The sequence below is a fragment of the Ornithodoros turicata genome, chromosome 10 (genome assembly GCF_037126465.1).
Source record: "Ornithodoros turicata isolate Travis chromosome 10, ASM3712646v1, whole genome shotgun sequence".
NCBI classification, from domain to species: Eukaryota; Metazoa; Arthropoda; class Arachnida; order Ixodida; family Argasidae; genus Ornithodoros; species Ornithodoros turicata.
In genome coordinates, this window is record NC_088210.1 from 8,841,665 (window position 1) to 8,855,008 (window position 13,344).

General features: G+C 46.4%; 2 protein-coding genes across 3 annotated transcripts in view; one reads left to right on the forward strand and one right to left on the reverse strand.

Moving 5' to 3' along the window:
* LOC135370096 (ATP-dependent DNA/RNA helicase DHX36-like) overlaps window positions 1–13,344 on the reverse strand; it is a 53,430-nt gene that overhangs the window by 13,168 nt on the left and 26,918 nt on the right. For both annotated transcript variants that reach the window (XM_064603786.1, XM_064603785.1), the window contains exons 15-20: window positions 10,596–10,739; window positions 10,418–10,535; window positions 2,723–2,821; window positions 2,478–2,651; window positions 745–831; window positions 598–675 (exon numbers count right to left, since the gene is read on the reverse strand). In XM_064603786.1, the coding sequence (XP_064459856.1) occupies window positions 598–675; window positions 745–831; window positions 2,478–2,651; window positions 2,723–2,821; window positions 10,418–10,535; window positions 10,596–10,739 (700 nt within the window). The remainder of the gene's footprint in view (window positions 1–597; window positions 676–744; window positions 832–2,477; window positions 2,652–2,722; window positions 2,822–10,417; window positions 10,536–10,595; window positions 10,740–13,344) is intronic.
* On the forward strand, window positions 4,787–6,088 carry LOC135370097 (ankyrin repeat and MYND domain-containing protein 2-like). The gene has a single exon (XM_064603787.1). The coding sequence runs from the start codon at window positions 4,807–4,809 to the stop codon at window positions 5,920–5,922; it is 1,116 nt and encodes a 371-aa protein (XP_064459857.1). The 5' UTR covers window positions 4,787–4,806; the 3' UTR covers window positions 5,923–6,088.

Consider the following 13,344-nt stretch of genomic DNA (forward strand, 5'->3'; position numbering starts at 1 on the left):
GGAAGGAGTGGGGGGGGACAGAGGAATTAGTGCGCATCCTGGGCCGACTTCAGGGGGAACTGTGCCGACATTCGTCCGGAAAGTCATCGGAGAACCCAGGGGAAAACCTCAGACAGCATAGTCTGTGACAGGATTCGAACCCATGTCACCTCCCAGTCTCGGTGTGGAAAGTGGCCACCCTAACCACTACGCCACAAAACAGGGAGCTGATACCTGTATCGTGAACCGCCTTGACATACAGGGTATAAATATGCATGTATCTGTATCAAGTATCTGTATCTTGTATCGGTATCGGAAAAATACAATTTTTGAGGGTATCGAGTATCGGTATCTAAGATACTTTTTTGAAGTATCGTGCCCAGCCCTGGTTTTTGGTGTCACCTTATAGAAAACAGCTACCTACGAAATAAGTTTGAACGACAGGTCGAGTCTCTTTCTCAGGCTCCTACTAATGGCCAGACCCCCTTTTTTTTATACGTGGCTCTGCTAGTCCCGTGGTGTGTTCCGCAAGGTCGAGAGGGCACACACACGAGTAAAACACTACGCGCGACACCTCGCAAGTTTGTGACATTTGTAAAAGCAAGGAAATGCACGTACATGTAGCGTCGACCTGGACAGGAAGTTTTCGTAACAGAAATAGCCTTCTTTGCCCACCTGTTTCGCCTTTTCCCATTCCTAGAAAATTTGGCGAGGCATGGTATGTCATCTTTGCACTCACGTCACGGGGTTTCCAGTGCCACTTACATGAAAGACGTTGACTAGCATAAGGTGGTCGCTCCTGGTGTCGCCCGCAAACCGCAACTTGGTCATGTCCACAATTTTTTCTTTTCCCTACGACGAAATATGGATTACTCAATGTGAGGAGGACCGGGCTTTAATTTCCTCAGAAGAAACAAGCATGGTTGTCCACACAACAACAAAAAAGTACACGTTTTGCTTTACATAAGAAGACCTAATTAAACTACACTCTTAAAAATGAACTTCACCGCATAGCACGCTCCTAACCAACCAGCATCTCGAATGATATCGTTATCTGCCCCGATTTGTTGAAAATGGGAGGCGTACGCCTTTTTTGTGACAATTATGAGCAGCATAAGTGTCACAAAAAAGGCGTACGCCTCCCGTTTTCAACAAATCAGGGCAGATAACGATATCATTCGAGATGATGGCTGGCTAGGAGCGTGCTATGCGGTGAAGTTCATTTTTAAGAGTGTAGGCTCAGAGATCAGGATACGAAATGTGTATGACAATGAGCAGCAGACAGTCTATCATTAATGCAGTACCCCCCCCCCCCGGCCCCCCACATACTTTTCAGCACAGAAGTGCATTTGGAAAGATGCAAAAAGCACCTGTACATCATCTGCCTGACCCAGCCTGAGGTTCGTGCAGTTCCCCGGACCTATTTACCATTTGACCTATGCAAAAAGCACCATAGGCATACCATAGAAATCATAAGGGGTGAGGGTAGAAGAGAAGCTGGGGAAGAGAGTAATGAAGGAGGGCAAAACAACTTGTACGGAGGCGATACCTCCTCCCAGCGTCCAAGTCTGGGAGCCGTCATGATTGAAACGGAGGATACAGCCGTAGCTCTTCAACTAGTGAACACCCGTCTGCTTTGGCACCCCTAATATCCAATCCAATCCAAGTCGCATTTCTTCCACTGGGCTGCGTGAGCAAAGCATGTTTTTTTTCTTTCTTCTTTTTTGTCTGCTATCCCCATGTGGCCTTGGATTGCTTCATATTCTGTTCTGTATAAAGCTGATGCTGTGACATGGAAGAACACCACACCGGGGTAACATGTTAGACCTTCCATATATGCTCACTTGTTGAGATGCCCCCTCTTTGCCAACTTGGTTTCTAGTTATTATGAGACTTTTATGAGGCAGACAGACAATGCCCTTCCATCCTCATTATTTATATCTCGAGGTATGTTCTCTTCTCAAGGAGCTTAATATGGACGTTGAATTTGAACATTAACTGTCTCCTTGCATTTAACGGGAGACACGTAATTAATAAGTTAATTTATCAGTTTCATATAATCAGTCGTGCAGTAGTTGCATACGCTGTCCCATAGGATGTCCACCTGGCAATACCAGGCGTCTCGGCAAAATCCCGGGGCTAAATAATTCGCGAACCGGTGCACCAATCGAAGGACTTTCTTTTTTACAAGTGTCTGTCCAATGCCGCCTACAACCTGCGCGCCGTGTGAACGAGTGGGAGGAGCTCATTATTTAAATAAAAATTCGAATGAGTTTCACGAAAAAACATTACTTCTAAAGCAGGGCGCTAATGGGTACTACCCCTTGGCTGGTCGTGGCGAAGTGCAATAGGACATAATTCATTGGTGCAATTCATTGGTGCAAGGACATAATTCATTGGTAGACATGGGAGTGGAAGAGCGTCCTTTTCGAATTTAGAAAAAGAAAACACCCAGTATGTTGTAGGGAGATGCAAGCGCATGCGTGTGACAGTGTTACCAGTGGAATGACGAAGGCATCCTTGAAGCTCAGACTTGCAGCCACCGTAAGGATGGGATCGAGGCAGGAGAAGATGCAGGCAAGGATTATCATCTTTCCTGTCTGAGGCTCAAGAGGAAGCCGGGCCAAGTGGTACCCCAGGGGAGTTAGCATCTCCATCTCATCCAGTGCTTTCTGCGAGGAAGCAGTAGTCCGCCTTACCACTCCATGCCTGTATTCAGAGCGCAGATGTATCTTGCCCTTACCAGACTTTCCAAGAACTCGACTGAGAGACGTACGGCATCGTGCGAGGGAGGGTTCATGGCTTTTTCCAGAAACTGTTGCGCATTCCCCAGCTTCAGAATCTGAAATTGCGACAAAGTTATTAGGAGAATGTGGATACTAGATTGCGGGCTTAAAACTGGACACGAGTAACTAGAAAACTAATAATCCCTGTCACACAGCAAAATTAATGTCATTCCCAGCGAAGGTCCCCCCCCCTCCCATCCCCGCCCCTGGATGAGCCAGCCCACCAGCGGGCTCGTGGAGTGGAGCCCGAAATCCCCTAATTAAAAAGTTAATTAACGAATTTTAGGTAATTAGTCATGTTGTAGTTCCACACTTTCTTCGAGAAAATGTCCGCCTTGCCGTAGAACTCCACTGCAAAAACAACATCTATGTTGCTCTCATAGGGTTTTCATAAAAATTCTGGTCAGTTTTTCGTGATGCACCCAGTATATACTATATATATATACGCTACAAAATTTAGGTTCGAACGACCAGGATGTTGAATATAGATAGGGGAGAAAAGACACCAGAGACTGAAGTAGGGAGTAGGGGAAGTTATATATATATATATATATATTTTTTTTTTGCAATGGAGATAATACGCCAATCTGCAGGAAAACTGACGGCTGTAAAACGACATATTCTCATGAAAATAACTAGAAGCTAGGAGCCATGACATTTTAATTTTTTTTTTTTTTTTCTGGTCAACGAGGCAGTGTGTCCTCTTTATGCCTAATTAGTGGTGCAACAGTAATATTCCACTCTTCATATTTGGTACATTTGGAATAAGTACTGAAGCGAAAAGGCGCATGCAACAAGGAAACTTCAGTTGAAGATGCATGCGCTTCAAGAAGTTACTTGCAATGCACTCAGATAACTGTGGTCGCTTCAGTGTATCCAACACCGTTTCACCTTCAACCTCTCAACTTCTCTCTTCTCTTATTTTATTTCTTTCTTTTTTTTTTCATTTTCAGTCTCCACATGGTTTTAGGAAGGCCAAATATGTGATAGTCAGTTGGCTTATGCCTCATTTCTGCAAAATTATCATTCAATATTGTCAATGCTGGCCTTCACCCTATCCGTAAGCAATGCATTTCTGCAAATGCAATGTAATCCCGTTAAAGGGATGGTCTCGTAACCCCTGCCCCTCTCAAGTGTACCACTCGATTACCCTTTTTTGAAAATGGAATACTGCAAATTTACCCGATAAAGCACGTCACAGTTATTAAATGACCGAATTAAATTTATATAGATTGCAGAGCATGCCGCGATCTGTGTTGGCAACAACCCGAACCGCTACGTCGCCCTGCGGGAAAGTCCGTGATAGCCGTGATAGGTATACAGAAGTCGTCTGCTTTTGCGCGCGCTAGTGCACGTGCGTGAGCAGACGACTTTCAGAGGTGACTGGGGACCGCGGCAACTCTTGTACTTAGCTTCCACGTATCCGATTATGTGCCACATTATCGGAGACCCCACAGTCAATGCATGGGCTACATTCTCTGTTCGTGGAGATATGTCTGAGTGTCCTCATTTCAAGAGCAAGGGGACGATTCAACCCAAGGTCCTTCTGCAGGTGCCGATTGCCACGGCAACGACGACGTACTCGCAGGCCGACGTCATGCATGACGTATGCATGAGAGAAGCGCAGGTTTCGTCGTCTGCTATTACGGCACATTTCGACAAATTCCTCGAAAACGACTTGGTTCTTCTGAATGAAACTTCGACGGTTGTATGTGTACAGTACTCGTGAAGACAGTTTTGGCAAAGTTTCGAAATCGCCCCGGCTGTACGAGACCGTCCCTTTAAACGGGGACCGGATATCTATTCGAATTAAGCGCGCAATTCGAATTAAACGCAGTCGCTCTGAATGTCGGATACCCGTTATGGCTCGATAGGAATAGGCCTTGCCACACGTTCGCAGTTATGCGGAAATATAAGCGTAATTAATATTCCGAAATAGTATCTGTCAACAGGAAAGCACCAGAGCATCTGCTTCACAGCTGCACAGCGGACACTCTCCCCGACGGCTGTCAACCATGGGAGCGCAGTGCATATTTCCAAAATGGCCGTCAAACAGGGCGACTTGACGGAGAGCGAAACAGCCCTGCATAAAGCTGTTCAAGAAGGAGACGTCGCCCAAGTGCGAACGCTTCTAAACAACGTTCGCATCGACTGCCTCGACGAGAATGGCATGACTCCGCTCCAGCACGCTGCCTACAGGGGAAACTACGAGCTCTGTAAGATCATCCTCGAGTGCGGCGCGGACGTCAATTCTCACTACCACGATTCCGGATACACGGCCCTAATGTTCGCGGGGCTCGCCGGAAAATGCGACGTCGTCAGCCTTCTGCTCGAACACGGAGCATCGACGACCGCGGTGAACACGTTGGGACGCACCGCCTCCCAAATGGCAGCATTCGTGAGCAACTACGACGTCGTCTCGATCATAAACAATTTCTTGCCCAAAGAGGAGCTGGAATATTACACCCGACCCCACGGCCTCGAGAAAGAACCCAAGCTGCCGATCGCGCTGTGCACGCCGCTCTACCATCTCGTTTTGCGCACCAACATTCACCCGGTGAGCATAGCGCTCTACCTCCAAGAGCGGCGCAAGCTCTTGGTGGAAGATATCGAACGGGTGCTAAAATTACTCTGCGAGAAACAAATGAAGGCGTCGTCCGAGCCCAACGAGATGCTGGCCCTCAAATTCCACCACCTCGCCTTCGTCGTGGGGCTGTGCAGGAAAGCAGACGACATGCAGCCCCTCATCAAAAGCTGGCTCAAGGGCCGCGACGAGGACGGCTTCCCGGTGCAGCTGGAGAAAGTGCTGCGCCAATGCGTGCGCGAGTTCCCGTACCGCGAGTGCGGCCTCCTCCAGCAGCTGGTGCACACGCTGTCCGCCGTTCAGATCGGCGACGAGCCGAGCGCCATCTCCATCCTCACGGAGGCCGTGCGGGGCCAGAAGGGCCTGGACCAGTCGCTCTCCTGCACTACGTGCGGGGAACCCAAGGCCGAGAAACGCTGTGCCTCCTGCAAGTCCGTGCAGTACTGCGGGCCCCCCTGCCAGAGGTTGCACTGGTTCACTCACAAAAAACACTGCGCTCGCCTCGGAACCGAGTACAAGAAACAGATGGAAGCCCTCAGGCAGGAGGAAGTGCAACCCCAGTCTGCCACATAGGAGTCGTTATTTCGAACGTGACTGTGCAAAAAATGTCCGCGTTGTGATGATGGTAATATATTATGTACGGTAGATTTGTTATTTGTTTGTAGATGTGTTCTTGTTGAATTGATGTTTGACATCGCTAAATAAAAAGCCCCTTCGCATCCTGGTGCAGTAAAGGCTAGCAGTGTTTCTCTTTTTTTTTTCTCAATCCATGCGCTGGCCTACTTCACTGTGTTACAGTATTTGAGTCGTGTCGACGAAAAGATTTGTTTGAAGTCACTATAATTGCTGGAAGGTTAGATCAGCTAGTCGCACTGCTGGAGTGACTCAACACGACCAGTCTTGCAGTTTCCAAAAAGAAACGTAGGAAAATGACCAACAAGCCATCAAATACACTCAAAGCTGTATATACAGAACTGCACCAGTACAGCTGTTACAGAATTTCATGAGGCCTAGATCAATCTTCCGTCCATTTTGAGGTTTTGTAATAAACCACTCACTATAGAATGTTTTCGTGGCCCTTGAAACCCTCGAATACCCCGGAATTTTTAACAATCCTCGAAAACCCTTGATTTTGCATCTTTTTCTTGTCCTCGCGGAGCTGCTTGCGCAAATTTCGCTCATCTAGGGTCAGAACTAGAATAACGGCCTATGGGTGGCACTGCGGGTGCTTCGAGTAGTGTGGATTGCGCGTTAGGTCTGCATAGCGTTTAAAGCGACTGTGGAGAAACTGTCCGTTCTTGTTGTGCTTCGCATGATGGAAACCCGTTCTGAGGCTGGAACATGGAAGGACGGACACAACAAAGCATCAAGTTACCTTAAATCATTCGGTATAAAAATATGTCGAAAAAGCCAATCGTAGCAACGGGACGTTCCTCAGTGCGATACATATTGCACTGAACCCAGAATTAGTTTTGATGCCTTCCGGAAGGAGAAGAAAAAACAAAAAGTTCAGTGTCTCAAATTCAGGGTTGTGAAACAGCTCATGAAATATACAATGATATGTAATAAAACACTTCAAGTAACAATATCGGGACTGTAAAGGAAGGCAACACGGATATGGCTCGTAGAAATTCCGAGATCATCTGGAGTTACTCAGTTGCTACAATAGACGAGTTCGGAAAATCCCAGTGCTCTTTGCGCATACATTGCATCCTGGGCGCTTGCTGAGTGGGGGGAACGAAGAATAATCCTTCACATGTTCGCTTTCGCTGAGCTTGACACGTCGTGGACAAACGGACTGGTAGGGAAGAAATCGGAGCAGTTTGGAGGCCATCCATTCCTTCCGTATTAGTAAACTCCCACAGTTCAAGGCGACACTAAGCATTCTGGGATTTTGTGAACTCGTCTATTAGCACGATGGAAAGTAACTGTTTCGAGGCTGAAACACACACAGACAGACCAACACAGCGAAAGCCTCAAGGGGAGATCGACAATCGTGAGACGAGTCGTTCAAGCCCCCGCTGCTGTCAGGATTTTTGGACGACAGCCTGTTTCAATTCGAACTATTAGGTTAACATTCGATGGATGCCTGTGACACAAACGGTCCCCACGTGCGACCCAGTGTCCCAAATCCTAGTATCCAGGATCCCAAGCAAGGAGCTGTGTTGCAGAAAAATGGGGGGAGGGGTCATTATTCTAGTTACGTCATAACAGCTTAAAGGAGTACAGAGGGCCATCCAAACAAATTTCAGATTAAGACATCTGATGAAAGTATGTGTGTCATTATACCGAATAGCGCGAAAGGTTTTGATGTGTGCAATTTGTTTCCCAGAAAAAATCTCACATAAACGTAGCTCCGCGCGTTCACCCTTAACTCGCCACTCCAGCTATAACGAGGATGAGGAGGTATGATGCCACGTGACCGATGACGGTATAAGGGACTCGTTCTGGTTCGCCGGTCAGTGGGGGTCAGCGCCTTGTCCCTTTGCCGCTGTAAACCTGTTTTGCCAGTTCTCCCGGAGAATTGGGGATAGAAGGAGCGGCCGAAGCATTACCGAGCAAGGAGAAAGGCTTTATCAGGACCCCGAACAGCCGAGTAGCAGACGACAGCGGAGTAGCAGACAACATTTCTCCAGGCCAATCAGCGAGCGTTCACCTTATAGCGTCAGCGCGAGGTTCCAGGCAGATCACAGGCTGGTACTGCTCTTCACCACCGTTGCGCACGGTCGCTTTTTGCGGCGTATTTTAAATTTAATTCCTGCGATAATTATGACTCTGTGGTGTAAATTACTTCGCATGGTGCATCGTACTGGCCTACTTAACAGTTTTATGGGAAGAAAACTGGGTGTTAAAAATGACTTCTGTGCTACTTTAACGTATCAATGTTGACGCGTGTCTAGAGCTGAAATAGCAAGGGAACACCCTGTACGGGGTGTTGTAGCATAGGTAGAGCGTGACTTTACGGTTATACCCAATTATGCCCGATATTTACCCCCCCCCCCCCCAAATTCAAATCAGGAAAAACAGGGTTTAACCTGCTATTTCCCCAAAAACTGCTGGGCCAGGGGGATCCAAAGTCATCACACCTAACACAGAACTCTGGAAACAGTGTTGTCAATGCATAAACATGCTCATACAAACTGTCAAAACAGAGACCCTGCTGCCTCTTACATGCATGGACTCTGTGTCTACTGCTGTGCCGTGTGTATTATGCCGAGTAAACTGAACGTTGACACCTGATTCGATCCGAGTCAATCAGAATTGGGTTGAATCAGGTGCAGTAGGACACGGTTACACCCGAATTATTGAAGCAAAATACAACCCGATTTTGCTGAAAAATAAAACCCGAAAAAAATCTGGCCCTAAGCATAGGTAAGGTAGTGGGTGCTGCAGACAATTTTTTTTTTTTTGGGGGGGGGGGGGGGGGGGATAAATCAGTGGTGCTACCTTCCAGTTCTTCCGCATGACTGCATAGCAAGTTGCTGCGAAGCACCAAGTATGTGATAGAATTTACAGTATCGATGAAAAATTTCTCATATGATCTCCTTTTACATCTCTGTTATCTAGGTAGTCCCGTTGAAAATAGACCAAAAGCCAGGAAGACCGCATAAAACGCATAATTCATATTAGTGGTATTGACAAACGGCTACACGCAGTAATGTTGCAGCGGATTGGCCGCTCAACCACTGATCGGCACTCGTGGTACTCCGCGCGCCGTCACTACACTTTCTCCGCGATTCCCCTCACCACTTTCAGCCGCTTTTTTGCGAATTTTAGAGAGAAATTCCCCAACTTTTCAAGTCGCAGCAATATTTCCTGACAACTCCTGGTTTTCCAGGTTGGCAGAGACCCTGATTCAGTGAGGCAATATTTTTGTGCCCCTTTAAAGGAGCCCGGAAAGCCATCCGAAAGATTTTCTGTTTCTGGCGAATTACGAAATAATGTAACTTGACGTGACAACTAAGAGAAAAAAATTATCTATACAGAGTATTTTTCCTGGAATAAAACACCCTTGAACATCGACGCACGCATTCTTGCTCGACTCGCTCTGCAGGCCGAAACGAGGAGGAGGAGGAGGAGGATTGTGATGTTATCGCAGTTACAAGGGAGACAGCGCTCCAATCGGGGCCGGTGCCCTATTCGCACTTTTTTTTTCTTTTTCATTTCTACTCCCAGTTCTCCCTTTGTGTAGCAGACGACACTTCTCCAAACAAGCACATCAGTTAGCGGGTTGCACCGCGATGACGTCAAAATCACTCTGGCGGCTAGTTTCGGGCATTGCCACCATTGCGCGCGGTTGCGATTTTCAAAATCGAATTCCGTGATCTGTCAAGTGAATCACTTCGGAAGGTGCGTTTTAGAAGTCGGGTGAACGGCTTGGTTTGAAGAAAATGGTCGTGACTGAAGCGCTTTCTGTGCTCCTTTAAAGTAGCACAGAAGTCAATTTTTAACACCCTATTTTCTTCCTATAGAACTGTTAAGTAGGTCCGTAAGATGCACCATGAGAAGTAATTCACACCACAGAGTCATAATTATCGCAAAAATTGAATTTAAAGTACGCCGCAAAGAGCGACCGTATGCAATGGTGGTAGAGAGCAGTACCAGCCTGTGATCTGCCTGGGACCTCGCACGGACGCTTCTGGGGCCACGCTCGCTGATTGGTCCAGATTAATGTCGTCTGCTACTCGGCCAGTTCGGGGCTCTGAAAAAGCACTGCTTCCTGTATCGGCCATTATTCGGCCGATCCTTCTATCCCCAATTTTAAGGGAGAACTGGCAAAACCAGTTTACGGCGGCAAAGAGACAGGGCGCTGATGCCCACTGACCCGCGAACAAGAAAGAGTTGCCCCTGTAACGTCATTGGTAACGTGACATCATACCTTCTCCTCCTCGTTACACCCGAAGTGGCAAGTTGAGGGTGAACGCATTTAGCCAAGTTTATGCGAGTTTTTTTCTGGGAAACAAATTTCAAAACCTTTTGCACTGTTCGGTAAAATGACACACACACTTTCACCAGACGTCCTAATCTGAAAATTTTTGGGATGGCCCTCTATGCCCCTTTAAGGTACCTTTATCTTCAGTATCAGGTTCTCCAATCTGGTGCGCAGCATCTCCGGTGCTTGGTACGCTTCCAGCTGCATTTCCCTCCAGGACGTATAGAGACGATAGCATGTGCCGGGCTGCACCCTACAAAAACGACGCCAGATCGTCAGATGTGGCAACGGCATACATGAATGTGTGGCTCACCTGCCAGCACGACCCTTGCGTTGTCGTGCATTGGCCGCAGCCACCCACTCGGGCTGCAGTGTGGCGAGGTTCTTCTCCACGTCAAAGTTCGACATTTTCATCTTGCCGCAGTCGATAACGTACACGACGTCATCAATTGTGATGCTGCAGGGAATTGTGAGCACTTAGAGGCATTTACAGTTATTAGTTTAAAGTTAGTTGTTAGCTTTGTTAGTCAGTTAGCAGTTTGTTAGTAGTTATTTTTTTTTTTTTGTTCGTTTGTTAGTTAACTGGACGTTAGTAAGTTAGTACAGTGTTAGCAAGTAAGTTAGTACAGTGTTAGTAAGTAAGTTAGTTGTTTATAGGTTGTGAGAGCAGCACTCATGCCAGTTTTTGGGCAGGTTAGGCAAGCCAGGACAACGCCGTGTCGGAAAGAGCACGTAACTACTAGACAACTAATTACCTAATGTGTAGTATTTAACTTTTTAGTTAAATAGTTAAAATTCAGAACTACGCACTTCTCAAGCGCAATGACACTGCTTTGGCTTATGGCTAACTCGTGTCGTCTAGTTAGCGTTTGCTTCCAAAGAGAGTTGGCTGCACCGTTGCAAAACCGTTTTTTTTTTCGCTTTGCTTTCCTGCCACGCTTTAAGGAAGGAAGGAACGTCATCGGCGCCACCATGCAGAACATGCTAGCAAATGACAAAGCCATTCTTTTCGTTCGCAGGGGTCTCGAAAACTGCAGTAAGCTTGTCAAATTTGTTGATTGCAACCAATTCCCCGACTGTTACTCTAGGAAATGACATCATTTCGGCTCAAAGCTCGCAGGCGGCCATGCTGAGAGGAACAATTTTGTTGCATCCCCCTTAGACGCCCATGCATCGAAAATTTGACAAACTTTAATTCGCAAAAAATCAGTGGATCACGTCAGGCCTTCAAAAATAAAATATTCCCTAGACAAACCCGAGGGGATCACGCCCGTACCTGTTTTGTGTCGAAATTTAGAGATGGTTACGAGGACCCTGCAAACGAAAATTCCCCAGAGACCTTCCTAGGAAGTGAGTCCGCCTTATCTGGGCCTGAATTCAGTAAATCTGGTCAACAGATATAAGCATTTATTCCAATCAGCTGGATTGCTACATAACACATGGTCCCCCCCAACACAAATGCTCTTTCTGCGCCCGAGAAGTGCGTGGCTTCAGTTTTGGCTCATTCGCGTAGCAAAATTTGGCGATTTATATCCCCTCGAAGCGCCTGCTCATTTCAGGATATTCGAAAACAGGATGGACTTAGATAAAGGCTGGCTCCAATTCTGCAATTTTGCATTTCCCAGAACACATCTAATTAATTGATTAATGAATTTCAGGTAACTAGTTGTCCAGTAGCTACATTACTCTTTCCTACAGCATGTCCGCCTGGTCGCATAACCCACCTGCAAAAACACTGCATCTAGGCAGCAGACTTGCACTGGAATAAGCACATCCACTACATAACAGAGAGGGCTAACAAGAAATTATGGTTTCTAAAACGTCATTTTCGTGAATGCACAGGTCATACTAAGTTTAACAGCATTCAAAACATTAGTCCGTCCCATTCTGGAATATAGTGATATTGTTTGTGACCCTTGCACCATTGCGAATATTCGAGTTCTTGAATCTGTTATCAAAGGAGAGCGTTACGTTTTATTTTCAAGTCGTACCATCGCACGGAGTGGCTTAATACCGCTGGAAGAGCGTAGAAAGACCCACAGGCTCCAGTTCCTTTTTCAATTACTCAATGGTCAATTTCGAATCCATCATCAGGACTACGTCACTCCACACGCACCCAGATCAACACGGCTAAGCCATCAGCGCGCACTCAAATCATTCCAGTGCAGGACTGACTGTTTTAAATATGCATTCTTTCCTCGAACCGTGGAAGAATGGAATTCTCTGACATCGGCTCAGGTCTCACACCGCTCTGTCACGGCATTTGTGAAAGGCCTAAACGAGGTTACATGATGTGACATATGTGTCTTGTTGAAAATTATTTTGGACTTTCTGTGCCCCTCCTACTTGGACCCTTTCAGGGTTTGTAGTATTTTATAAATAAATAAAAATAAATGAAATATTATCAAAATTCTGTAAAGAATAAAAAATACTCTAAAACATGCCCTGTACATCGTGCACAAGTACTGGCTCGTAAACATGCGGTGAGCGTGGATCCCTATCAAGACGCTCTTATTCTCGCTTGGACGTGAATGCGCAGGAAAAAAAAGCCTGTATTTGGAGGAGCTGCAGAAACCCTCAAACACAGTTGACATCCTTGTTCGAACGTGGACATAGGTGTTTATATGTCTGTGCAGGGACTTTCCACAGCTTGTACTACACAACACAGGGAGGTATCTTTAGAGAAATATTGTTATATTGGCCAGCGGTTTATTAGTCAGCTTGCAAAACCCCATCAATAGAGTGTGAAAGAAGACTCGAAATAAGGCAGCCATCAAGAATGCCAGAGAGCGGTGGAAGTTCAATGCACAGATGAATTATGCAAGTGACAGGGTATCCACACGAGCGACTTTATCTGTCGACAGGGAAAGGTAACGGAATATTTTTCGTTTCTGTTACCACCTCCGTTACTGGCCCTTATTTGTTTCTGTTTCAGTTTCGGTTACCACCATTGTTGCTTTCGTTTGGGTTACTTTTCCCGTTTCGGTTTTTGGTACCGCCCCACCTCCAGCTTTTTGTTTTCCTTTCTTTCTTTTTCTTTAAAAAAAAAAAAAAAAGGCAAT